Genomic DNA, 27,314 nt, shown 5'->3' on the forward strand with positions numbered 1-27,314 from the left:
CGAATATACTTAAATTCTCTTTAATCACCTTATGGAAAGGAAGTCAAGGAGCAGAGGCAAGCAAGCACGGAGCTCTGCACTGCTGTGGCTACACATAAATCTGGGTGAGGGAGCTACTTTAACAAAGCCTAAGCCACCAACTCGCCTTTCCTGAGCGTTCTTCGATTAGAGGACAGAGAAGTAATGCAACCAAGGGACAAGACAACAGACCTGGAGATATTTCATTGCTCTGCTCAGTCTCTGACTTACTGAGTCACACCGGGAAGGACACTTTTATTTATCTCCATCTCTCTGTGCAGTTTCTGTCTGACTGTGCAATGAAGCAAATTAACCTAGTAGTGAATTCTTCAGGGCTGTAGCCATCTCTGTACAGCACCTTGCACAATGTCATCCCAAACTGCAACAAGGCATTATGCTCTGCTGTCACTGAAGCAGTCACAAATTAGAACACCAAAAAGATGAAGCCTTAAATTTGTAAAGTATGCACCAGGGCTCTCCCTCTGAGTCTGATGCTGGAAAGAGGAAACGGCTCAGCTCTACCATGAATTAGTGTTCTGACAGCTTGGTGCAATCTAGCCCTGACTTGCATGGCTGCTTTGCCTTCACATTCCCAGGAGCACACTCTGTATTAGATCATGCTCTGCATCGGGGTCTGCTCCAAAGCAGAGGAGAAATTATGGGGAGGAAGATGAAATTGCCTTGACCAGCTTTCCTTGTCCTGAAAATATGCTCCTGACATGGGCTGCAGGGAGCTTTCTCTCTGCCTTGGAGAGCATGGAGACAGCAAAAAATAACTAATTTTGAAGTTACTTGTAAGGCTGTGGCTTCACTCACAAGGAGGCCTGAAGGCTCACCCTGCATACTGGAACTCCCCTGGGAACAGCACAGGGTCCAGGGGTAGTGGGGCTCTCGCTTTTCACCAGATCTTTATGTCTTTAAACAGACACTATTTGTCCGCAGATTACTCTTTTTTCCTCTTCTCCTTAACAGAATTTAGAAAGCAAGAAGGTAATAAATACAACACCAAGCCATTTATTCAAGAGATAAGCATGTAAAAGAAGGATGCTTGAGTAAACAAATGCCACAGGTTCTGCAGATCACCTGCCTCTAGACCTTTCCTTGGAGCTGTTTCTGGACCTTTTGGGGCTCTGAGGGGGAAAGACCCCACCGTGTGGCTAACTGCCCCACTCACAGGCAGCTCTTTAACTACACACTTCCTTGCAGGGGGTCCACCTGGACTTACTCTCCTCCCAGCTCATTCATCTCCTCAGATTATATATTTTATGATTGTGAAGCAGATACTACAGTCTCAAGTGACTAAGCAACAATATGCTGAAGGCCCTCTCAGGAACCTGCTAAATGCAAAGCATTAGACTCAAGACACAATTCTTTAGCATTCACACTGGGATAAAGTAGAAGAATGGGCATCCAAACAAAGCACTTTTGTGTAATACCAGCATAAGTGGAGAAAAGATTTAGGATGCAAGTGCATCACAGCCTCTGCTCACCTCCTCCCACTGATGAATATAGCGGATGAGCCGGGAGAGCCGCAGCAGCCGCAGGAGGCTGAGGATCTTAGTGAAGCGCACGATGCGCAGTGCCCGGGCTGTCTTGTACACCTCAGAATCAATGCGGGTTTCAACAATCAAGAAGATGTAGTCCACGGGGATGGAGGAGATAAAATCCACCACAAACCAGCTCTTCAGGTACTTCATCTTGATCCTCTGTGGGTCTAGGATGATCTCCGTGTTGTCCTCCACCACAATGCCTGTTCGGAAGTTGAGGACAAGGTCGATGAGGAAGAACGTGTCCGAAACCACATTGAAGACAATCCATGGGGTAGTGTTTTCATCCTTGAAGAAAGTGATGCCCACAGGGATGATGATCAGGTTCCCTACCATCAGGAGCAGCATGGTTAAATCCCAATAAAACCTGGACAGCAAGACAAAGACATGTGAGATCAGCTATAGAGTGGGAGATCAGGGAGCCCAGGTCAACAGAGCTAATGTGCTTTATACATCTCTACTGTCATTCATTCCCTATGCTCTGCTAGTCTGCATCATGTACACAGAGTGCACAAGCTGCTAATTAAGTAATTAAGATCATAGGAACACTTATCTTCTGGCTTAGAGGGTTCAGAAAGGAATTCTGGACATGCCCACTGGAAAACTTCCATCTGGACTTCAGAGCCACCCAAGAAAAGACTGACATACTTGCAGTTACTACAGCAACTGTTAGGTAAAAAGAGAGAGAGAACAAGTATTTGGAAGGCCTCAGAGTTCATATGCCAATAAAGCTCTTTGGGGTTCAAGTCACCAGGCTCGCTGCTACTGTCTGGTCCTTCTTTAGAAATAGCTAGCACTGATAGCATTTGGATCAGGATAGAACTGGAGACCGTGCTGTGATCCACAGTTTTCAGTTTAGATTTCATGCTAAGCTAAGCTTACGCTGAGCCTGGACTTTAGGAGTTTAGTCCACACTCTGTAGATTCTTGTGTTGTACAGAAATGATCAGTAAAGCTCAGAATCATGTGCCTAGGAATATCTATTTAATTTCTAAATGAACATTTAACTACTGTTCCATGAAGCAGTCTCCAAGAAGCTTATCTTCACTTTAGTGGCAAGTCAATATTATCCAGTGGGCCTTACAACAACATTAATTTTTGGTTTTGAAGGCATACAGTCTGAGTATAGTTTCTAATTTATTTGTTTGGCATTTTTTAATATTCTCCCCAGGTATTAGTATAAAAGATACACAATCACACAGTGTTGCCACAACTCACCCAGAGTGAGGACTAAAAACTTCTCTGGGTCTCATACTTTGCTGAGGAGTCTCACAAAGGAGCCTCACGACCCAACACTGTGGTGCTCCAGTTCCCTCCAGATGTTTCACATGTAGAGATACCAACGTATTGTGGTTTCACCTTGCCAAGATTTCGTCAGCTCTACACTGTATCCTACAGGGCACCTACTGTAATATTGTGAGCTATTATAAATAACTTGTATTAAGATGCACTTGTCACAGCAAATGAGCAAAGTAGACAGAGAAAAAAAGGTTATCAGGTTTGGTTGCTTAAACCTGAACATTCAGAAAGCTGCAGTGGCTCTTCCAGTAAGTCACACAATCTAGCATAGTGTTTATATTATTATTAATCTCTTGAGTACCAAATAAGCCTAATGTCCTAGACCATAAAAAAGGCAACAGCAATTTAATGCAATGGAGAGAATTGAGCCGTCCTTTAAACCAGTCATCTCAATAGCAGAGAAGTCAACAGAGTGACTCTGGATTTACAATGATGTAATGGAAGAAACTGTTGAGTTTGCTGAAGAATGACACACACAAGCTGCTTCTCTATCTGTCTGACAGATTACAGTCAAAATCACTGAAATGTTTTAGGAGAAATAGATTTGCCTTAAAGATCCTCAAGATCTATCTTTGGTAAGAGCTGTTCAGCTTAAGCCTGGGCCTTGGACCAGACTGAGCTGCTGCAGAACAGTTATCACTACAGTGAGGTAACTACACCGATTTGTTAAACTCTCAGCAGGAAAACAAAAAGGGCAGAATATGCCTTAAAAGCCTTCTTTGTATAGATTCTTTCTCCCTGTTGAGAACATAACACTTTAAGGCACCTAAAAGCATGTTTAAGATTCCAGCTATTACACATGTACAGCTAGGGTCACAAACCAGCAGCACACCAGCAATGCTCAGAAACATTCAGCAGAGCCTGATGGGAACTGACTTCAGTATGAGCAAAGTTATCCACTAATGAGGTTTCTAAAAATGTCATCAACTCTCTCTCTTGCTCTCAAGGTGCCATGCCCCTGCGGGCAAGGTAGCATGCAATCCTTCACTTACTATAAAGGTACAGTTGGTGCTGGTAGACAGTCAGCAATGAGATTTGTCCATAGGCTTCTGAGAGCAAGGCCGTGTCACATAGTAATATGCATTAATACTGTATAAATCCATGTTGCGGTCTTCCTTATTAAGGGCCTAAGATGATGCTTGCAGCTTTCCTAGTCAATTAATCTAGATAATCACACAATAGCAGGAAGTCTGGAAGCAGTGTGTATATTATTACCGAAAATAAATAACCTCCCAGCCATCTTTAATTTGCCTCAGGGGATACAGAAGGAGATATGCACAAAGAAAATTATTTTTCCCAAGTTTCAAATTAATGGCATGAGACAGACATGGCCAGACATGCAGAGATGTGAAGGTAAGTGGCTTTCTCCAGAGATCTTTGGATTCTTGTGCCTCTTATTTTTATGCTGGCTGGTGATTTCAATACTTAGTGGCAACTGGGAACAATGACAACAGTGGTTGGGATGGCTCACAGTTAAGTCAGATGTTTTACACACACACAACGCCAGTGAAATGCTTTCTGCCTGACTATAGCACTTCCTGCTACCCCAGCCACTTACAGTGACATGGTCACACCACGCTCAGCTGTCCTGCATCCTCATTTACAACATTTCTTGCTATTCCATTTCTAAGATCTTCAAACTCACTTCACACACACTCTTCAGTCCCAGTCCCCTATTACTGCTGAACTGCCCACAGAGAATCATGGCTTGCAATGTGGGCAAAGCAAAGATGAAGTGCTAAAATTCAATGCTATGTGTTTCTTAAGCCACAGTTCTCCTCAAGGGTGTACTAGTGCCTCAAGATTATTGCCACGGGCTCCCCTCAGTTCTGACCTTTAAAGCCATCACTTACGAAACTTTTGTATCCAATGCACCCCTGCTAATAAAAGGGTATCCAAGGTGTCAGGGAGGAAATAATCTTTGGACTCTACAATGGAGGCAGAAAAAGCTGAAAACCACCAAGAATTTGGTCTGTACACCAATTCCAGCACAGGAAATGCAACTGCCTTTACAAAGTAAACTGCCTAGAAGTAAAAATTTACCTATTAAGATTACACAGCTCCTGCACGTTTTAATTTTACCCATATGAAGTATAATCTGCTCAGGATGGCATCACTAGATTTAGACTGGAAAGACTCTCAGGGACCACAAACACCTCAGAGGTCTAATATCATCCATGTGTCATTTTGTATTTACACTGAGGGACATCTTTTCATTCCCTGTAAATTATTGGCCAGAATGACTAACGGTGCATGTGATGTATGTAAGGGCAAGCACCAGCTATTAATAACCCATGTTTTCCGTACTTCTGTTGTTCCTTTCACCCAGGGATTCCACAGAGCTGAGAGTGATGAAATTGGCTCCGCGGTACCTACAAGAGGCAGACAGAGTTATTATCCCTGTCTTGCAGATAGAGAAGCCTAATGGCAAAATTAAGAGAATGGGATTCATCCACAGAAGTCTGAGGCTAAATAAGGGTTTGAACCTGAATTTGATTCTTGAGTCTAAACAGATCTGAAACTATTCATATGGCTTGAGTTTAAGAGATGCATCTCATGGACATCTTCCTCTGATACCGTTTTCTTCTTACTTCTCTTCCTGTTTTCAAAAGCTTACATAAAAAATTAATATGAATGTATTGCTTTATTATAGTTGACTCAGAGCAACTGAACAGTTCACAGCACAGGGAACTGCCAGCACTATATAATACAGATGTCTTGTTCAAACATACTTGGTTTTTATACTACATCATACTGTATGCATGCTTCTTAGATCTGAAAATCACATTTTAACACCACTATCTCTGATCTTTTAATTCCTAATATATTATTTAGTTGTAACAGAATGCGTCTGAGAATTAGTGTGGCAAAGACACTTCAAGAATACACGCTTTTTAAGCATCATTGGTGTCACTCAATTGATCTGACAGTATGAATGCTTTGTAGGTATTAGTTTGTGGTTTTTGACCAGAAAGTTAAATCATCTTTCTGTTCTGTCTAGTGCATAATGTAACAGCAGGCTAAGAATATTGCTTTCGGATGTTGTTTTTTTAATGAAATAAACCTTGATTTTTCAAAACTATTCCATGATGCAGTGTAACCAATTATAGTACATGAGCTCAGGAAGGACTGTGACCAATTGGAGAGACACTAGTGAACTGCAGAGGTTAGACCCGTCAGCATCGCTGTGTCAGTACGGCAGTCAAAACCTGCCCGGGAGTGGGGCACATTTGTGGCCTTAACTTCTGTTCTTGCTCTGTAGTGTTTGCACTGTCAAGAGAAAATGGACTTGAGCAACCTCACCTCTAAATTAAAAAAGCGTTTTGGATGTTTTCAGCTTCTGCTGAAAGGCAGCCAACTCTGGGTTGAACTGAGGCGCTGCCTGAAAGTGCACAGAAAGGAAGCAAAGATAAAAATGCATCTAACTGAAAATGCCAGGGAGCCAGGATATTCTCACCAGCGACAGAATGTAGCTCAGACACTGTGGCCAACCTTCCTAACCTTACAAGAACAGATCTTTAATGAACGTATCTTGCTAAAACCCAAACCAATGACAAACCCAACGGCTTTACCAAGCCCAGGCAGGAGCACCGGCTGGGTGCTGACTCAAGAAACAGAGTGCCACCTACTGAGTCACAAATGACATCCTCAGCCTCTGCTTTCCATGGGGAGGAACTGCTACATTATTCCTGCACAGAGCTGATGAAACTCTGCCCTTTTCTCCGGAGTGCAGCTCCCTTCCCGCGCCTGGGCTGCATGTCGAGTTCCACACTGCTGCGCTCACCACCAACTATCCTGACAGGAAGGAGGTCGCGCTTTAATTCCCAGGACTGCTAGTCGGGCTAGAAATAGAAATCATCTTCTGTAAAGAGCATTAGTGGATGTCAGTGTGGCTGGAGCAGCAACGGTAGAAGGAAAGTTTAGTCCAGAAAGCAGCTATTCACATGGGTATCTGAACACTGAGGAGAGCGAGAGAGAAAAAGCAGGACAACATCCTTCCCTGTCTTTGGAAGCATTACTTCTCCCAGAGATGAGTAGGCGTATTTCTACTGGAGAGTTACAAACTTTGCATTATTCAAAGAGATAATAGGAGGAACATGGTGATTCATTGCTCCTAAACACACTAAAGGACACTTAACTGCTACTGAGTCCAAGAATTCAATTGCTAGAAGAATTCATTTATTTATAGGGAGTTATTCAAATACCTGTGCACTTGAAAACCTCTTTGAAATGAATACCCACCAAAAATAAGAGTCAAATTACTTACACAAATATTCTGCGTACTATATAATGAGAAATGATTAGGGGGACCTAGCTAAAGAAGAAGACAAACAGTTTTAATTCCTTCTGACCAATCTATGCAAATAATATGTATCCTCTGCCATCCTGAATAAAACCTCTGAGAGCACTGATAATTAGCCATGCATTACGACAGCACAAGGAAAAGAGCTCTGCTGTGTCCCAGCCTCCTCCTGAATTCCCTGGGTGCCTGCTTCGGCAGCACTGGCTGCTTCTCATTCAGCCGTGGTTGTCCCTGTGTTACAGAACATGGGCTGCACCAAATTCAACTTCCCTGCCCGTTGTTACTGTGCGAAGACATAGAAAATAACAGTGGAGACACACCCAGGGCTGATACAGGGGTTAAGGGCTGCACCTATGGGTCTGGAAGATGTTCCAAACACCTCCTCATGAGGACAGTAGGGGGGCAGGACTGAGAGCCCTGTACAGCTGGTAGTCTGAAATACTCATTTTTCTTCTGAGTTTAGATGCCACAGTCATCATGATGCCTCAGCTGGGTATCAGAGAGTAAGCGCTCTCAGTGAGTTACTAAGATGGGAAACAGTTCTGCATGTGATTAACTTTCCTATCAGGAGCAAAAGGACTATTAGCTAGTGATGAATTTTAAGTGCTTGCCTAAGCAGGTGTATGATTAGGGATATCTCACAGTACAGCGTCCGCTGCAAACAAGGTGTATGCCTTGGAGCACTTTGCGTCTAGATTTCTTAAAACACATGTGTTGTCTTGGACAAAATTTACACTGAATTCAACTGTCAGTTTTACCTGAGGCAAAGTATTTCCCAAGGTCTATATTTAGCCTTAGACTTAGATTATCCCCAATCTACATAATGCCTCACCTAATCCCCTCTGAACGGTGCAGAATTCCATACTGTGCTTTGAGTTTAACACATATGCTTATATTATTACCTTAAAATATAATAACTGGATTTTGGTGAGTGGAAAATTAAGAAGTCTATTGCTTATGCAATACTTTAAAATGGCATTTGCAGTCCAAGCAAGGTAGCATGTTAGCTTTTTATGGCTTCATCATCATCAATTTTTAAATCTAACACTACATTATTAAACAATAATCAACACCCTGCATTTTTCAAAGTAATGTCCATACATTAATTAAATCTCAGCACACATAATTAAAGAAGGTATAATCATCCTATATTACAACTAGTTAGGCTATGAGATACTAAACATTTAAGTAACTTATTTAGAGGTAGAACTACTGTCCAGAAAATATGGCTGTCTAATTTCAGAAGAGGTTTCCAGTCATGTTATATCCTGTAATTTGACCAGTAGCAGCAAAGGGGAATTTTCCTTTCTTTTCCATTGTAAAAATATAAATATAGCCATTACTTAGTGATATTTTTATTCCAGCTATAATACTTGACAATTTGCAAACAACACATCTGGGGCATTGATGCATTTAACCAATTATAACATAGCACATTATGAATTATGCCCTTTCTTTAACTTACAAAACATAATGCATTATATCAATAAGGGTTAGCTTAGATTATTAGTTCTTTGATAATACCTACAAATATACCCACTATACTGTCAGGCTTCTTAAGGAGATGAAGATGTGCATGACATCCAGAGAGACCACCCAGAGGGACCTGGCCAAGCTCGAGAAGTGGACCTGTGTGAACCTCATGAGGTTCAACATGTACAGGGTCCTGCACACAGGCTGGGGCAAGCTGGGTATCAACACAGGCTGAGGGGTGAAGGGACTGAGAGCAGCCCTGCCAAGAAGGACTTGGGGGTACTGGTGGATAAAAAGCTGGACATGGGCCAGCAATGTGTGCTGGCAGCCCAGAAACCAACGGTACCCTGGGCTGCACCCAGAGCAGTGTGGGCAGCAGGTACAGGGGGGGGATTCTCCCCCTCTGCTCTGCTCTTGTGAGACCCCCCTGCAGTGCTGGGTCCAGCTCTGGGGTCCTCAGCACAGGAGAGACATGGACCTTTGGAGAGAGACCAGAGGAGGCCACAAGCATTAGAGGTGAGGAGAGGATACATGTAAGACATTTTTTACAACGAGAGTGGTGAAACACTGGCACTGGTTGCCCAGAAAGGTGGCAGATGCCCCATCCCTGGGAACATTCAAGGCCAGGTTGGTCAGGGCTAAGCAACCTGATGTAGTTGAAGATGTCCCTGCTCATTGCAGAGGGGCTGGACTAGATGACCTTTAAAGGTCCCTTCCAACCCAAACCATTCTGTGATTCTATGTAATGGAGATTTTTACAGAATTCAAAAGAATTGAGGACTAGTAAAGTAGACTTTATGTTGAGGGTAGTCTGAACTACAAAACAGCTCAGTGCTCTGAACAGACACCGAGTTTGGTCGCTGTTGGCACAGCCCCTGCTGCCAGCCCGGTCAGAGTGGACCACAGACAGCACCGCGGTGGGCAGCCCCCTCAGAGGAGCTCCAGCTTCTACTGCTGTGACTATAATAGCCTTGGACCTTGCACTTCCCACCAGCTCTGGTTAAAAACTGCAAAATGCAACATGAGCTCATTGCCAGAGAAGTTGCTTTTTTCATCAAGTATTAGCTAAGGAGAAATGGCAAAGCCTTTGCCTCGTGTGGGCTCTGGCCTCTGCAGGGAGGAGGAACGCGCCACATGCTGGGACCTCCAGGGAAATCTCCCCTCCAAGGGCTCTTCGGATAGCTGGGACACTCATCACTGCCTACAGGAGCTGCCAGAGGAGCCACCAAGAAACTGGTGGTGATTGTCCTGCACAAAAACTAGATTATCAAGAAAGAGATATTTCTATGGCCTCCACCTAGTTAGTTTAAAACGGGCTTTGTGAATCAGCCAAGGCAGATAGTCCTGACATTCTGCAACTCTGTTGGAACTTCACTGTCTCCCGTTTTGCTGCCTCGGAAAACCTAAGCATTTCGTATTATCTTTGCACTGAAGTGTGCCAGTCAAGAACCAAAACCACATTAAAAATATTGTTCAAGCATGTAAAAAAATAAATGGAACCTTATCCCAAAGAGCTGATGACACCCCTTTTCATAAGTGTATTTAACTTTCACTCAGACAGGGAAGCTGATGATAGAATTTAAGTGACTTGGCTAGGACAACAGCACTCTAACTACGAGATAGTGCTATCTTTCACTCAAGTTCCTTCAAATGCCGTACGGTGTATGTGAACTGCACAGCAAGTGGTAGCACTAAGCTCAGTTTCATGGAGACTGAGCAAACCTGTCATTTCAGTACAGGCTGAGGCATGTCAGGACAGAGAAGTTCACGGAGGCTATAGTGCTGCTGCCTGATCTGCATGTGTCCTGGGATAATGAAAACCCTAGACATCTGATCTGTAATGTCAATGTCTACCACCTAACCCTGCAGTGTGCTTAATAGAAATTGTAGAAGCATTTTCAAGAGTTTTATGTGCAATCTGCCATTCAATAATTGCAAATATATCGGAACATTTAGATCTATGTCCGCAGACAGAGCGTATCACACAGAAACAATATGCTCCTGCACTTCGTTTCCAATAATGCTGAAACATAAACATGTCACAAGAATAAGGGTCATGGTGAATTCTGCACGAAGGAGTCAATTGACCACTCTCAACTCCTGCTGCCTTCCTGCCTGCCAATATCAACCTAACAAATTAAACAGTATCTTAAATCTATACTTAGAACCCAATCTTCCCAGAAAAGTAAAAATAAACAAGATTTCATCTCCCCCTTTGGGGAACACACAGACAGAAACAAGATAGCCACAAGAGACTTTATTTGTTCCAGCTCTAAATTGGGAATATGGAAGCCAATAGAGCACACATCTCATTTCTAACTAAAACCAGCATTAGTAATATTTTCTCACTTGCCTGGGCTGAGCTATTACTAGCTCATGGAGAACTCCCCTGTAACAAGCTGAAAAAGCAGTGAAAATTTTGTGGGTACTACATGTAGGAAAACTTATTCCCTCTCTTTCTGAAGGCCCAAAGGAAGAGCGTTTACACACTGAACCCAGACTATTGCTGTTCTCATAGCACCACTGAGGCGATCAAAGACCTAAATTGTTCTGCAGTGGAAATTCATTGCAGCAGTGGCTGGAGACACCATTGGAAGATAATGTGGTACAGATTTAGTGGGAGATTTATAAGCACAAGTTTCCTCTAGAGGGAAACCAAGTCATGCAACCATGGGAAAACCAAGCTCTAGCCTGTCTGGCAGGACTCCTCTCCCTACAGGTGGGACATTAGACCATTTCAGGCTCCCTGCCAAGGGAAGGTATAGACAGATTGCACACCAGCCACTGGTGGTCTGGGATTACCTCCTACAGAGCCACATCAGTGTATAAGTTGTGTTCCACTCTGTGGTTGTCTCGTCAAGACTTTATCAGAAGGAACCTGCAACACCACATCCTCCTAGATTTAAAGAATTAAGTACAATTTTCTCTTTGTAGCATTTACCAAAACTACATTCATGGCAGAAAGCGTGGGCCAGAGAGCTTAACCCTCTCTTCATATCCCATCCTACTGCACTCATAAATATTTCTTGATTCCCCTCCCTGCTGCCCCACCTCCCCATGCTGAATCCCAGAGGTTTTCAACGTGTTAGAAGTGTATTGATTTCATAGAGCTCCCAGAATACATTATGTATGAGACTGACATGCTAGGAGCCTGGCAATTCTGCATTGTTTGATCTTCCGAAATCTCTCACTTGTATGAATATGGAAAAGTTCCTCTTTGTTTGCTGTCCATTGATCCAGAGGTTGACCCTCCTCTGTGTGCATTTATCTGTGATGATTTAATAATGAAAAAGACCAATATACTGAGGAGAGGAAGAAAGCCCCTTTAGGGGGACCTATTGCCATGGAAACGTGCCATATGTTGTTGTAGAGAACGGATAGATCAATAAAGGCTGCAGCTTCCCAGTCATCATGAATATGTTGTGGAATGTGAAGGACTAAAGCCTTAAGACATGCTTAAGTTGTGACACGATGAAGTTCAGGCCCTGGCCCATATCCAACATCTAGCATGGGTCAAATTCAGATGTTCGGGCAGTCTGTTGGAAAGGTAGATCAGCACTAGGGAGTTCTGAATTATCTCAAAAAGCAACAATATTGGGCCAAGGGTTTGATTCGTACCCAAGTATATGAAGGAAAGCAACTGTATCTTATTTCAGAGTGACCAGACTCCAGTTTCTTGGAGATGTACAGGTAGAGATTTCAAAGTCTAATTCTCTGAATCTGATTTTTCACCTTTACTTGTCAGAGTATTAATAGCATCTCACACTTAGAGGATTCAGTGCTGCAGGTAGAGACTTTACACCTGTAGAGATGATACAGATATATGTACGTGTGTATATTAGTTCAGTGTAAATGCTGCCACAAGAGTGGCAGATGACATATGACATCAACTGATGGAATAGGTATCTTCCACCAATTTACTTTCTTGGTAAGTTACAAAGATGACAGGCTGAATTCTTAACTAACATGGCTCTCTTGACATCATATGAATTTACATGAGATGAGGATGTCAGCCTCACCACTAGGAACCCCATTTACTAAAATTAAACACTAAAATAGGGCAGAGTCCCATAACTGGATAAGAATCATAGTTTAGAAAGTGGAGGACAGAGGAGGGGACATTGCTCTGCTTTCTGCTACCTATTGTTTTGTTTGGATTGACAATTTTATGCCCTCGTGCTCTCCAGTAGTCCACAAAGAGGTGACAAATGCATGCAGCAGATAGCTAAGTCATCTGCCAGGCTGAGAAAAAGACTTCTAGCCATCTGAGATGCTAAAAATATTCCTCCTAGGTATTGCTATGCCACAACTTGGTGATGATTAGAAATCACAGCTCCAGTCTCCCCAGATGGAAAGCAGGGTGAAACACTAAGTTTCTTACTACAACATCCAGCCTCTCATAGAGGCTCCTAGAGACCCAGATTTGGGTACCCACCATAACCCTTGAACCATACACCACCAGGACAACCATCTCCACAGCAGGTCACCAGTGGGCTTAAGCAGCCTTAGAAACAACGATGTATGTCATTTAGGTGAACAGCTGGCCATTTACATCCAGTTAACTTACGATGAAAGACCAAAAAACAGAGGAAAAGCTCCCTGTGCCTGAGGATGGATCAAACCTGAACCTGATGGAGCTCTCGTTCAGCTACATGAGGCAACTGACTCTGAGATACATCTCTGCTTGTAGGGTAAGGCACGTGTGCTCTCCGACTCAGAGTTACTAGGATTTATGTTTGAGACAAACAACAGCATCTGCCAGACTTCAGCACCCATGCACGTTTATTCCTACCACTCTGCATGAGCCCTGGATATGCCAGATGGAGCAGGGAGAAAAATTTCAACCTCTTTCCTGCTTAATGGCAGGATGGGAATTCAAAAAGCTGCCAGGAAAAAGGTAATAGAAAGTAGTTCGGGGTTTTTGAATGGTCTGCTCTAATGATCATATTCAAAGTTGTGCTACTCTTTAAAGGCTCAAAACTTCCTAAACCACGTGCTCACTGAGGAGAGAGAAAGCCAGAGTGACAGAATGTGTTGCCTGTACATAGCTTTCATCCCTGACACTTCACAGACCTAGTGGTTACACAGCACAGGGGTAAGAAGACCTGGAAGAGAGTTCATTCCATGCCTTCTTTAACAGGCATTGCTTTTGGGTTAAAAACACTTTGGCCAACAGGGATGGCAACTCTAGTGCAAATTTTCTGCCTAGTCTGTGAACAGCAGTATGGTATCAAGTGTTAGCAGCTGAGGAAGTGCCAAAGGAGCAATGTGTAAGGACCATGGATTGGGATGGATAGAGTACATATTTTGTACTGTTTCCAAATCTCAGCTCCTACCGATCAGTATCACTTCAGGGGAATCAACAGAACAACACTGATTTACATCATTACTTTCAGCCCTGGTGGGAAATGTTAATGCTGGTGTCAATGTTTCAGACAAGCTTCAACACGATGTGCCAGCCATAAGCCTCTTTCTGTGGGGAAGAGAAGATGGGGATGGAAGGGAGTAAGACATCTAAAATGTTAATGAGGTAGTGACTATGTGTGTTTCAGTTTCTAAAGCAGAAAATATTTTTCCTCCTCAACTCTCTTGCTGCTAACATCAGACTCCTGTTCCCAATGAGTTATTCAGGCTGGATTGGAGCATAATGAATCCTCAAAAAGACTAATGCTGCTGGGATCTTGGGGCTATTCAGGTTATCTGAGACCCCAGACAAGAGATGAATCACCTTCTAAAAATGCAGCAATTAAGGAAAAAAAAAGTCCAATTGCCTCTGATTATTTTTGGTCTCAGAAGTAACATACCGTGCTAAGGCTATGCTTACCTAAGGCATCCAACGTGAATCCACTATCCCCTCCAAACACTGGATGCTGAATCAATTACTGCATGTACTGAAACAGTATGTAGCTCACAAGAGATGTTTTCCTTTTGACCTCACAGCACTTTATGGCAGGTGGCTGAGTCTCAGCATCTGCCAGCTGAGGAAACTGAGGCATGGAGACTCAGTTGTTTCCCGAGTGCCCCACTGACATGCAGGTCCACAGCAGAAGGGAGAAGAGAGACCGGGAACCCTGACATCCACTCGAGTGTCTTAAGGGCGCTCAACTCAGCTCACAACTTAGCACTTCAGCTCCACAGAAAGGCAGCTCCTTATGCAAGGAGCTCCAAAGCCCTTTTCAGTTTCTGAGAAACTAGTATTTATTGTTCCCGCAAACAGTTCTGCATTGAATTGACTGAAATGAGGAAACCCAGCAAAAGCTCAAGGGCAGCAGGAGGCTTGGGGAAAAATGAGAAGGACTTGGTGCGTACTCTGAGATAGGAGAATGAAAACCTCAGAAACTGGACATTTAAAATATGTTCTCCTCTAGAAAGGATGCTGTCAGACACTGTTGCCCAAAGAGAATGCTTTGAATCACCAATTATACAGATAAAAAATTCAGTGGCCATATTCAGGGCATCTAAGGCCTTTCCCCTCATGTCAGAATGGTAGGAGCCATTTTGGCTTTTCATCTTCCTGTGTGCCATGGAACGTGCTACATAACACTCCTGTAAAGGAACAATGTGCTTGGGGATCTGGGCATTTTCACCTAACATCTATCTGGCTTTTGCCAAGACACAGGATGTCGACAGATCTCTACCACTCTTTCCAGGACATGCTGCAAATTTCTGACTTTCAATCCTTTGTAGAAAGGGGACATCTTTGTGGTGTGGTGGGGTTCTCCTTTATCAAAACTCTATGTTGCAGGGTCTCAGTGACCCACACAGTCCACTCCAGATGTTTGTTCCAGTCAAGAAACCTTTCGGAGCAGGTTGCAACTGCAGCTCTTTCTTTCCTTACCATTACAAATCCCCATTACATCAATGGGAGTTTGCATAATACCTCTCTTCAAAAAATATCCAAAACAGGAAAACACCAGTTGCAAAACACAGCAGCTTGCTGTAACTCTACTACAAATTCCTGTGCTGTTCCTCCAATACATATAGTACTTTTCTGCCAGAGACATCCAGACAAATAGTGATGGGCACCATTAAAAAATGCTTAGATAAATCTTTTCCAGTATGGGCTGGACTTGATCTGCTCTATTTAAGTCAATGGAACACAGCCACTGAGCCCTGGGGGAGCAAGTGCCAGCCCTAAATCATTTCTTTGATTAATTGTTCTTGGGAAGGAAGAATTCATTAAGCATTCCACTCAGCAATTAGAAATAAATATATTTTTAGAATGAACAACCTGCCAGAAACAAGTTGTTTCAGAAATATATTCAGATTGATGCAACCCATTTTCCATCAATACATAACAAGGAGGCTCCAGCCTGCCAGTTTCCATCCTACCTAGAGGGACACTGCAGAAAAAGGTAGGACAGTCCTGTCACTAAGGAACTACTTGTGCTGTCTACACAACTCAAGTTCAGATTCTGTGAGCAACTCACTAGAAATTAATGTAGTTTCTCTCTATATTAGTTTTCCAGATATAAAATGGGAATATATATCCTTGCTATTTCACAGAAATATTACAAAGCTATTTCCACAAACAGCTGGGACAGCGCAGATATGATAGTCATGAAAAGCCAATAAATAATGAAAAAAAACCCCTGTATTTGCACTTCAGCATCAGGACTCAGACATGCTACAAAGTGAATGTGAAATAACAGTCTCTTTAAAGATTTTTGGACATATGACCAATATAATTACCACAGACATCGGGTGTAACTGAAACATGCAAATAGTTTTGTTGACACAGTAAACAGTTACCAAAAGGACAGCAGGACAGGTGATATGTATACCCAAGGCAGTGATATTCAAGCACTTTCCTGCCTATTTATGGTGCAGATACCACTGACAGATGAGGTGTAAGTGTATATTTTAAATCTACCTTTTTAAAATTGTAAATCCCCTTACTTCAAGGCAGGAATTCATCACAGAGCTCTCTTTTTTTTTCCTCTTTTGGTGAGGACAGGGTCTATTCATGCCTGAAGCCCAGAGAAGCACATGCAATGCAAGATGGGCAATGGCACTTTGCAGATGGCACAGCCCTTCTTACCAATCTAGAAAAATGTACTTCTGGTCCCATGTCTGGAAAAAGAAGTCCTAAAAGAACCTCAACATGCTCTGGGTACTGGAAGTTAGAGCCACAAAAAACAATTACAGGCTTTTAAATTTTGTGTCTCAAAAGACAAGACATGTCTTATCCTTTGCTCGTGGTGCCTAGAGGCAAGTCAGTTCCCTGCCCTTTTTTGGGTACCTAGGACGGCAGCAGTGTCTCAATGAATGCCATCTTTTTCAAGAAGCAACACAAGAACACACTCTCAAAGGCCCCCTTCTGTAAAACATGAAATACACTTCCACACACAGAGGACCCAATTTCACGGCCACTGCAGCAGGCACTGACTTAACCTTTGATTTCATCAGGAATGTGCTAACATACTATGTAAATCAGCCAAGAACTTGTGCACTTCAATAATTCTTGATTACATGATTTCTATGTTTTTCTTCTTTTTAGTTAATCTACTCCTTCTGTTTAAGTAAGCTTAGTAGTAAGGCAAAAGCTAGGGTTTTCCTCTGTGTTCTTTCAAATTCATCCCACCAGAAATATATGTGATATGACTCAGCCCAACTGGCAGGCACTCAATAGATCACAGGAAGGCTGAGAAAGAGAAGTATGAAGATGGTTCAGTGATGAGGGCACCTGGAAAAAAACTCTGCAAGTCACTCAAGCCAACACCCTCAGCACTGCTTGGTTTCAGTGAGGAACGGCAGAAGGTCTTTCACTGAAGTCCAGGAAAAGCAGATAGCAGATTAGCTCTGCTCTCAAGTATATCCAAAAACATTTTAGCTCATTAGATATTCAGATTGTAAATTAGGGATCTCCTTTATGAAAGACATCATTAAATCAGAAATAGCTATTTTGTGGGCGAAGAGCAGAAAATTCAGTGCTCTAAAATACTTCCACTGTAGCAAGAGAGCGCTAGCATCGCTAATCCTGCTTTGAAGATCCGTTCCACAAACATCAAAATGTGAATGTAATCTGGTATCTCTCACTGTAGTGCAATATTAGCAGGTCTCAGACAGTGCCAGACACAATGCCCGTATGTGCCTCGGGGGTACATATACAACAGAGACAGGCCAGGAGCAGCTCCACAGAGTACAGCTGATTCCCAGTGTCACCCCCACTAGATGGATTCTCACCAAGGAATTTGGCACCATACGTCTACTGATAAAAACTAATTTCAAAGACATTTCAAAGACCCTTCTGCATCCACAAGAACCCCAGAGTGTGGAGAAATAATTTTACCCAGCACTACAGCAAGGGTAATGCTGAGGGGAAATGCAGCAGTTAATCAGTACACAGCAGAGCAACATACAACTACTGCTTCTGGGCAGGGGATGAATCAGGCTGAAGCACACCATTTAAACTGGACTAAAGTTACTCGCAGTGTTATCTGGCTGCCTATAAAGGCTAGTAGTCTGCTCCATCAACGGCTGTGGATTTTGTATGATCAGAAAACTACTAGAAAATTACTAGAAACCTGCTTTTATTTTTTTAATATCCTCCCTTCCGCTTTCTGAGGTAACCAGGACCATATATATTTTTCCTTTGAAACACAAGTTTTCAAAGAGCTTGTGAAGAATTGTTTCCCCTCCTCTAGTGACCAGCTATCGGAAAGTGATATTCCACCTTGAACCATTACAGCTGGACCTATGGCAAACTGTACATCCAGGTTTGGGCAGGCACAAGTTTTCCCTCGCCTGTCCTCACTCGAGAGAGGTGCTCCTTGCCTGAAAAAAACTCCGCCACAAGGATGTGTACAGAAAGCAAGGCCTAAAGCTTATTCGTGGGCCAAGCTGAGGAAATGTGAATGACTAACGTCAAGGCATCTTGTTCAGCTCTTTCACAGCTTGTCTCTGTACATCTTATCTAAGAAGACTGGAAAGAAATGCTGATGGCCTGCCATTACTGAGAAAATGTGTTTGTGATGATTACACTAGAGGAAGTGTTTAAGAACAGCTCAGCCTTGTGAAAATAATACCCTATAACAGCTGCCAAGTCCCAGAGGGGTTACATCTCCTGACTCCCCAAGTCATGCATGACTTCTGTACATCAGTGTCTCCAAAAGCTGTGCTCACGGATAGGCACTGCCTTCCATCTCTACGGACAAGCCAACACCTCTGTCATTTCCTATTCACCATGGGGTGCTCTGCTCCGCAAAGAGGGCTGTGGTGACTGGGGGATTGAGCTTTTGAGAAATTTCGCTGCTTTTTTTTTTTTCCCCTGCTTTTAAATTTTGGCTACGGGAAACAGAGGACGGAAAAGACATCTGAGGTGTTTTAGGGTAGGAGGAAGAGAAAAAAAGAGGTAGTGATGAGCTGGATGTGGGTATCATCATCCTGTGGTACCAGGGAGAGTGATCTCTGTACATATGTTTGACAGGCACAGCTCTGTTTTACACTTCTCACATCCACATCACTCACGAGGTACTGTATCATTAGATGCACCCCCGATGTTATGTGTTAATTTCCGAAGCAGACTCATTCACACACACATAACACATCCACCCACATGCAGTAATGCTTAGACAGACACAAAGCCATCCAGCAGCCAATTATTTGGGGTGGAAACAGCTTGCATTAGCTCATGATGAAGCTTAGCCTTAATTCTACTGAGCTAGGGAGACTGGGAGCTGTGCATTGCTCTCCTGACTGACTCCAGATCTCAAAGCAGGGCAGATGATGTCAAGGCAAATCTTTTTTTGTCTGCACTGCAGATTTCGCTGTGTGAATTTACTTGCAGATGAGGCTTCTGGATCCCCTGTTCAAAAGCAGGAGCCCTAGGCCATACCCACATCTGCCACTGTTAGCCTAAATTCCTGTTTATGCTGCAAAAGGAACACACAACCAACAGAGCCACCCTTGTTTGGAAGGCTTTGGCCCAATTTTTGATCAATATATGTAGACAACAAGAAGCCAGAGGAATTTGCCCCATCTGGGTGATGGATCAGGAGTAGGTGAGAGTGGAGCGACAGTGCTGCAAAGAGACAGCACAGGAGCCCAGTCGGAACAGGAATACACCGAGAGAAGCTCCAAACAGTGTAACTTCACATGAGGTTTTGCAAAATTGAGGACCAGAAACCTTCCAATAGCAGTCAGGATTGAGCCAACTGTCATTGACAAATCTGGAGTTCGATTTAAGTATCGATTTAAGGCATTTGTTCTAGTTCCCAACTGTGGAACAAGCCTAGTTGCTTTCTAACCATAGCATACGCAGTGTATCACCTTAGCCACGGCTGGCACTGTCTGAAGCCCACTTGTGTTTGCACTAAAAGGGTCACAACAGATTATCTGAAACATTCAACAGCCGTCGAGCTTAGAGGATGTTTTCTAAAGCTGCCACACCACAGAAAAGGACGGAAATCTTGCCAGCTCCTGTGCCAGACTCTTTATTCAGGAGTGTTTACTGAAGTCAAGGAATCACATATTCCCAAAGAAAAGAGTAGCACAGCCTGCAATACACGTCACCAGTGAGGAAAAGATGGAATATTTTCTTTCTAGAGCATCTCCAAACCCCATGCAGGGGACGCACAACTCTCATTTACAGACAAAAAAAGGTAAAATTCATCTTGTCTCCCTCCCCGTACAGGCTTTTTTCTACGTTTTCCCAGCCTAGTTCTAAATTCACCATATGTGGAACTGTACAGACATTGGTAACCAGTTTCCTTAAGACAAAGGAACCAATTATTCAGAAATCACCTAACAGTACTCATTTTTGTGGTCTAACAAAAGATGGACAAGAGATGTAACCAAATCCGCAGCAGTACACAGAATAAGATAATCACGAAGAAATGCTTATGAAACTGCCTTGTAGATATTAACCACACCCTTGCTGACATCTACTCTGGCATCTTCCGTTACATTAAAATATTTCAGAGTTTCACAGCAATTCCCATGGCCCTTGGCAGTGCCCTCATCCCCTTGTCAAAGTTGGAGAAATCAAGGCACCGAGTATTCTGTTCAGGATGGCTCACAGGATCAAAACTAGATGCCTGACCTGCCTTCCAGTTTGTCCTTCTATCTGTTATACATTGCTTATGATTCAAAGTGTATCTGGAGCTAAATGAGCATGGGAGAATGATACAAATGGTTTGTATAGGCATCAAGGAGAACAGATCATGACCTGTAGCCTAGACTGGTCCTTTCTCCTGCCCGCCCCACAATTCACAGAAAATCAGGGGTGGAAAAAAATATTCCCCTTGTTATTAATAGAAGTATAACTTGTGCACACATAAGTACTTTAAAGCACAGGGGGAAAGATCAAGCATCAAGAATTTGTGCTTAATGAAAGTGGGTTTGCTATTGTTAAAAAAGCTGCATAGGGTCAGTCATCATTATCATTTCTGTTATCATTTTGACTGTTGGGAGAGCTAGTCCAAACCCTGACACTACCAGGGAATGTCACCTTTGTGCTGCTTCACTATGCCTAATGCAACTCCTGCTTCTCTGCAGAGCGCCAAGATGTCACGGCACTCGCTCAGCTCCCTGCCCTGCGCTCTGCGCCGTCCCACAGCCTAGTCACAGGGGCGGACAGGGGTGGGAGAGCACGCAAAGCCGGGCTGGAGAATTTGGGGCCTCCACGTCCTCTGGGGCAGTCGGCACATGCACACGCAGCTCCTTTGCAGACCAGACATGGCACTGGGCTGATGTTCGTGCTGTGATGAACTAGCACCTTGCCCTGAAATCACGTGTGAAGCGATGGCTGAGAGGAAGGGACTTAACGGGGAGTCCCCGAGTCTTTGGAATGCAGCTGTTATCTCCCCCACAAGCTTTGGAGTGCTGATAACTTTGCAAGACATTTTTTTCCCACACCCAGGCAAATCCATTTTTTTGCACGCAGAGGGTGGAACTGAGCATCAGACTGTAACAGTGCTCAGCAGTTCCAACCAGGAAAACTGAATCCCATCAGAGCTCCTCTGCATACTGTCTCACTGGAGCTGTGTACAGGGATGAGGAGTTACTCAGTGTACAGCCACGGATTTCCTGGCAGTCATAAGAACCCTGAGCACAGCTGTGAAATTAGAAAAAAAAAAAAAAAAAAAAAAAAAAAAGCTCCTACACTAGAGTCAGCTGGCAATCTGCAGTACCTCTCCTGCCTCTAAGCTCTTTAACATAGATGCATAAACACAGACAACCTCTCCATCCAAAGAAGCAGAGATTTAAATCCTTAATTAGCACATTTGGACGAGTCACCACAAATGAGATTAGCTTTTATGCATCACTGGGGAAACAGCCGTGCCCCTATAATGTCCAAGTGGTGGGCCCTCAAGCTGACCTTGGAATTCCCCTTTGGATGCTCTCACCAGCACTGTCTTCCCTCCCTGCATGCAGCATCTCTTCAGGAGTTAACAGCCTGGTTTTACTACAGTCTGGTGTTAATACTAGGCACGGTGTGACCATATTTGATGTCAGCCACTGTGAATATACTGCACGGAATGAATAATTTCAATTTTTAAAGGGACTTCCCAGGTAGCGAACCATTCAACATGGAAAAGGGGCAGAAAAAGGTCTCTACAATAGCACCTTGTTAGCCCAGCACACATCTGCTCTCTTCTCTGTTTCTGGAGTCCTAACTGCTTTGTCTGCTGCCATAACCCTGGTTTTAGTGCTGTCAGCACTGCAGAGCTGTAGAGCTGCACAGAGCCAAGCTGCGTTCTCATCTGCCTTGTGCTTCACCAAAAAAACTGCCCGCTTAAGCAAGGATACCTGAGCAGCTCTTACTGCTTGTCATATATAAAGCAGCTTTGATTTGGAGACCCCGGGGTGAACTTGCAGTGCTGCTTGGTCAAAGAACCTTGTCCTAATTCGTAGGCTGAAAAGCGACTGTTTTACAACCGTCTCACTAAGAAATGCTCAGATAACATGGGAATAAGCACTGTACTGCTGATAGAGGAAGAGGTTATCTAAATGTTTCAGAACAGAACTTAAATCAACCCTGTTCACCATCATAACTCTGACTCTTCTGCAACACAGAGCAAGTAAATCTCATGAAGTTATAGATTACCAGCCACCAAAAAGGTAATGATGTCACCAGCCGGGTGCTGCCTGATTTGAAAGATGGCAGCGAATACTACACCTGCATCAACAGTCACGGGAACGTGGGACACGGAGAACACATAAAGGAGGAGAAGACGACATAGGTCTCTCCACATGGAAATAAACTCATGCTCTGCTACAAATCAGGAAATGTATATATGAGTATTTGTCAGATTTAGTGATTTTCTTAGTTCTTCCTCTTGGCCTGGAGTTCTGGAAAGACTCTCACCCCTCCGCGCCCAGGAACAGCCTGGACCTTGTTCAGCCATGCACCCTGTGGCATAAACATTTAGGGGTGAAATCTCTCACCAGCCGCTCCCCTACAGACTGGCCTTTCCCTTACATTCATCAGAGGAAATGTGTTTTTTTTAAGTTCTCAAAGACAGAAAAGGAGTTGGAGCCTTTCTTTTTGAGTGACATTCATCTGTAGGTAAATTGATTTAATAGCTTGTTAGAGTGCCAATTAGAACCAACAATAACTCGATTGACCTATAACTGCCTTGGCACCCACACAGCCTTCAAAAATAAGAGAAAGGAAGAATCTATGCTCTGGCAGAGATGAGAGCTCAGATAGTTGGTTTCAAGAGCAAACTGAGGGATTCATGGGCTTGCTAATGAGGTGCTCATAACACATCAGAAACAAAGACAAATTTCAATGGTTTCAAGCTAAAATGACACTATGTTATCTTCAGACAAAGATCACTCTTTTATCTGCATAATAAATGGCTTTCAGTGCAGCAGCAGTGACTCTACAGCAGAAAAAACTCAGTGCAAGGGAGAGCACTAGCAATTACCTAACCAGAATAACACCGGTTAAAGCTTAAAGCTTAAATTTACCTGCTTATAACAGTACTGAAAAGTCCTACACTGATAAACACCTTTAGAAAACACATTTTCCCCTCAAATAAAATATGTTTCACACTAATGCAGTGGAGACTGTGCTTCTACACTAATTCATCTTTTAAAATGCGTAGCTCCAAGGATTGAGATACTTCAAGTTTAAAAAATAAAAAATGGTATTGTCTAAACATTGCTGGGCTAGTAGCATCCAAGAATGAAAAGGGGGATAATGTGGAAGGGTTTTAAATTACTAAGAAAATGATCCATTCTTTAATCAGGAAGGAAAGCGGGGGCTGAGAAAACCAAGATTGTTTGAAGAGAGAGGGATGAGAGCAACTGAGAATATATTGAAGAGAAGAGGAGACTAATTTGGGGAGACCCACACACAAAAAAACCTGAAGGCTGGAGACTGGGAAGGGAGGGAACTGGCCTGAGTAAATTGCCAAGTGTGACATACTGCAGTGGAACATGGTGGGGGCAGAGGGGGCAGGAGAGGCATTACTGAAAACTGAGGTGAGGTGGAAAATAGTGATCAGATGATAAACTGGGTAGTGGGACCTAGGACTGGCTGGACAAGCAACCTGCCACCAGAAGGCTAGAAAATGGAGGTGGTGGGATAAGAAACACAAACTTGAAGTGAGGGATGGGGAAAACAACAGGTTGGAGAGAGTGGGGCAGAAGGCGTCATGCTTTGGTGCTGGGGAGAAAACAAGTAGAGAGTTTGTAATAAGCAGAGCATGTTTCCTTTTGAAGCCTGAAAAGTAACCCAAGAATCTAGTGCATCACCGTTCCTTTGATGTAACTACCTGCTACAGCCATTGCTTCATTCAGAGCAGAGGGCAGTGCAGCATATCCTTGAAAAGATCCATACCTGCTAATGAATCCAGAGAGATGATGATAATGATGATAGGGATTGATTTTGGTTTTTAAAACCTTAACAACTGTACAGAACCACTGTATTAAAATTTAGACTGCGAAGTCAAAATCTCAGGTTATGAAATAGCAGAACTGAGGTTAGCTGTACGTATGTATTATGTCACAGTCATTACATGATTTAAACCAGTTCTTCCCATAGAATTCATGCTTCATTCAAGAGGAGAGTAAGGGCTTGAGGCAGACATGTGTGGGAAAGAGTTCTGCTATAGGAGCTCATTTCTTGCACAATCTGGAAGGTTTGCAATATAAGAGATAACTGCAGAATGAGATGTGATGGCCAGGGCAGATGAGTGGTGCCCTGGAGATTCTGTCTCTGCCAAAAAGTTCCTGCAGAGGTGCTAGGCAAATCATTCAATCCAAAACTGTAATTAGAAGAATATTCTTAGATGATGATTAAAGCGAACACTATGTCATTGTTTACAGCTGTGATTATTTTTTTTCTGTAACAACAGATAAACTAACAAACATCGGAGGCTCAGGAAGAGGGTGGGTGGGATCAGCGTACCTATTTCTCAGTCTGGCTGCTCACCAAGCTAGTCTAAGAAATGGTCCAAATCAGAATGTCCCAATCCTCTTAAAGCACCCATTACTCTTAAAACAGGTAGTCATTATCTCTGTGCCTGTGTCTTCTGGGTCGCAGTGATGCCTGATTCCTTACTAAGCACCCAGAAAGGCAGAGCTCTGAACATAAGGTGTGCTGTGTAATGCTACCTACTCTGCAAAGAGGTCCTCAAATTGCCTACACCAGGTTAATGAATGGCTTTGACCTTAATCTCTATGAGTCTCTGCCACCTTGCTATAAATTGGGGAGATGGTTTCCCAGCCAAGGTATCAGGAAGCGAAAGGAACATTTATTGCTATTATAGTTGAATAATTTATAAGGCCAAAGCAAAGAAAAAACCATGAGGAAATTAACATGTTTTTTCAGAACAGGATATGAATAAGATACAGTAAATATGGGGGTAACATATAATAAATATCTTACAAGGAGAGATGGAGAAAATATTAAGTAGTTTTTCACAAAGGAAGCATCCCTGTGTGCACTGAATGAGGCATGGGCTTCTGTGGAAGAGATAATGTGTCATCTATTAGCAGCGATTTTACAAAGGTCCTGATTTAAGTTTATGCAGAAAATCTTAATCATACCACTTTCTTAGATTTCAGTGCTTGCTTCAATATTAATTTATACTCTTTCATCTAATTTTCTGCACATGAATATACATGAAAATACCATAATATTATATGATTATAGCCTTATATTATGGTGATACACTGAGGTGTTTCATTTACTGAGGCCTTCCTGTTTTCAGACGTTGCCTTTTGTAGCATCTGAACATGTCTCATACAAAAAACTATATCCCCACACTGACTGCCTAGCGTGGGCATGAAGCACGTGATGACTTGCCTATGGACATGGGAAGCATGGCTGCACCAATTCGGTCCCCTTAGTTCATGGTCACAAAACCATCTTTCTTCTCCTGCAGCCTGTTTCACAGTCCACTGAAGACAACAGAAATCCAAACCATGCTCTTCAGTGAGATTTGGATTATCCCTGGTATTATTCTTGCTTGGATCCCTTCATTCTGCTACAGCAAAACTGCCCTGGTAGTTTGCAGGAAAGTACAGACAGCAAAATCTGACTTCAGGAAAGCATCTCCCCTTCCTTAGCTAGCAGTGTCCCCACACTATTTTGAGGCAAGTGCCACCTGCATAAACAAGAAAAGAAGACAGCCAAGTCTATGAGCTGCCTACCCATAAACCTGTGCCTGCTCTGCACTTTGTTTCTAACAACAGGCACAGGTTCTGCTACTAACACAACGGTTTGCCCGACCTTTCCCTTTAAGCAGAGGTTTCACTGAACCAGAATTTCAATTTGCTGTACATAAGGCTCACACAATGGGGAGCTTTCATTTTACTTTGCTATGAGCAGTGTGGGCCAGTCACAAGATCAGAGTTTGCCATTGTGGGCAGCCTCTGAATGTGGATAGGCATGAAGAGAAGCCGGCACAAGAAGCTGCATTCTGGGCAGCAGGTAAAGAAAAGGGCATTATTGTCTGAGAACAGGGAGAGCAGCACCCACCTAAGTGAACTGCCAAAGTCCGTGAGCAGTGCTGTATGCTTCACAAATTGTTTACCCTCCTAACAAAACAGCTTACGAATGAAAACAGTCTCCCCAGACAGAGCAGCACTCTGTGAGGCACTCTGGAAATCAGTCCTACTCAGGAGAGTGGAAAAGGCAAACACACATCCTTCCCATTTTTGCTCAGTCCCACCAGTGCTGTTTGGTTTGGTATTTAGTACCATAATTAGTAAATCCCACTGATTCCCCATGAGAAGGCAGTCTGACACCGCTCAGAGGTCTGGAGCAGCGTGAAGGGGAGCAAATTTCTTCAGAAATTCCCCTACCTTATACATCTCACCTGAGCATTTCTTCTGGTGCCACAGAAATCTCCCCAAGTTCCCAAGCAGACAGGGAGCCCTGGCAGCAGAAGCAAATGAAGAAAAGGATCAAATATTTGCAGACAAGTATTATAACAAAGGGAGAACCCTGGAAAGAATAATTCTAAAATCTGAAGTTGGGACTGTTACCGACCGGAATATTTTCCATTGTTTTCAAGGAGGCAGCAGCTTGTCTTTTCTGTGAAGAAGTTAATAGATTACTGGGCAGTGAATAATGTGCAGGTCTATTTACATCCACTGTTTGGACTATTTTGGTCCTTCAGATAATGTATCTGTTCTCAGGCCTTTCTAAGAGCAGCATGCTACACTTTTTTGCAAGCAATTCTGGATAGCAGCTACGGCCAATATGCTTCAGTC

At 43.2% G+C, this 27,314-nt stretch overlaps 1 protein-coding gene across 1 annotated transcript in view; it reads right to left on the minus strand.

Annotated features, from left to right (window-relative positions):
• The window catches only part of HCN4 (hyperpolarization activated cyclic nucleotide gated potassium channel 4), a 103,297-nt gene that overhangs the window by 71,473 nt on the left and 4,510 nt on the right, over positions 1-27,314 (minus strand). Inside the window, exon 2 of the mRNA XM_026856356.1 lies at positions 1,509-1,932. Coding sequence (XP_026712157.1) covers positions 1,509-1,932 — 424 coding nt within the window. The remainder of the gene's footprint in view (positions 1-1,508; positions 1,933-27,314) is intronic.

The sequence above is a fragment of the Athene cunicularia genome (assembly GCF_003259725.1).
Source record: "Athene cunicularia isolate RWA chromosome 10 unlocalized genomic scaffold, athCun1 chr10_part1, whole genome shotgun sequence".
Classification (NCBI taxonomy): Eukaryota; Metazoa; Chordata; class Aves; order Strigiformes; family Strigidae; genus Athene; species Athene cunicularia.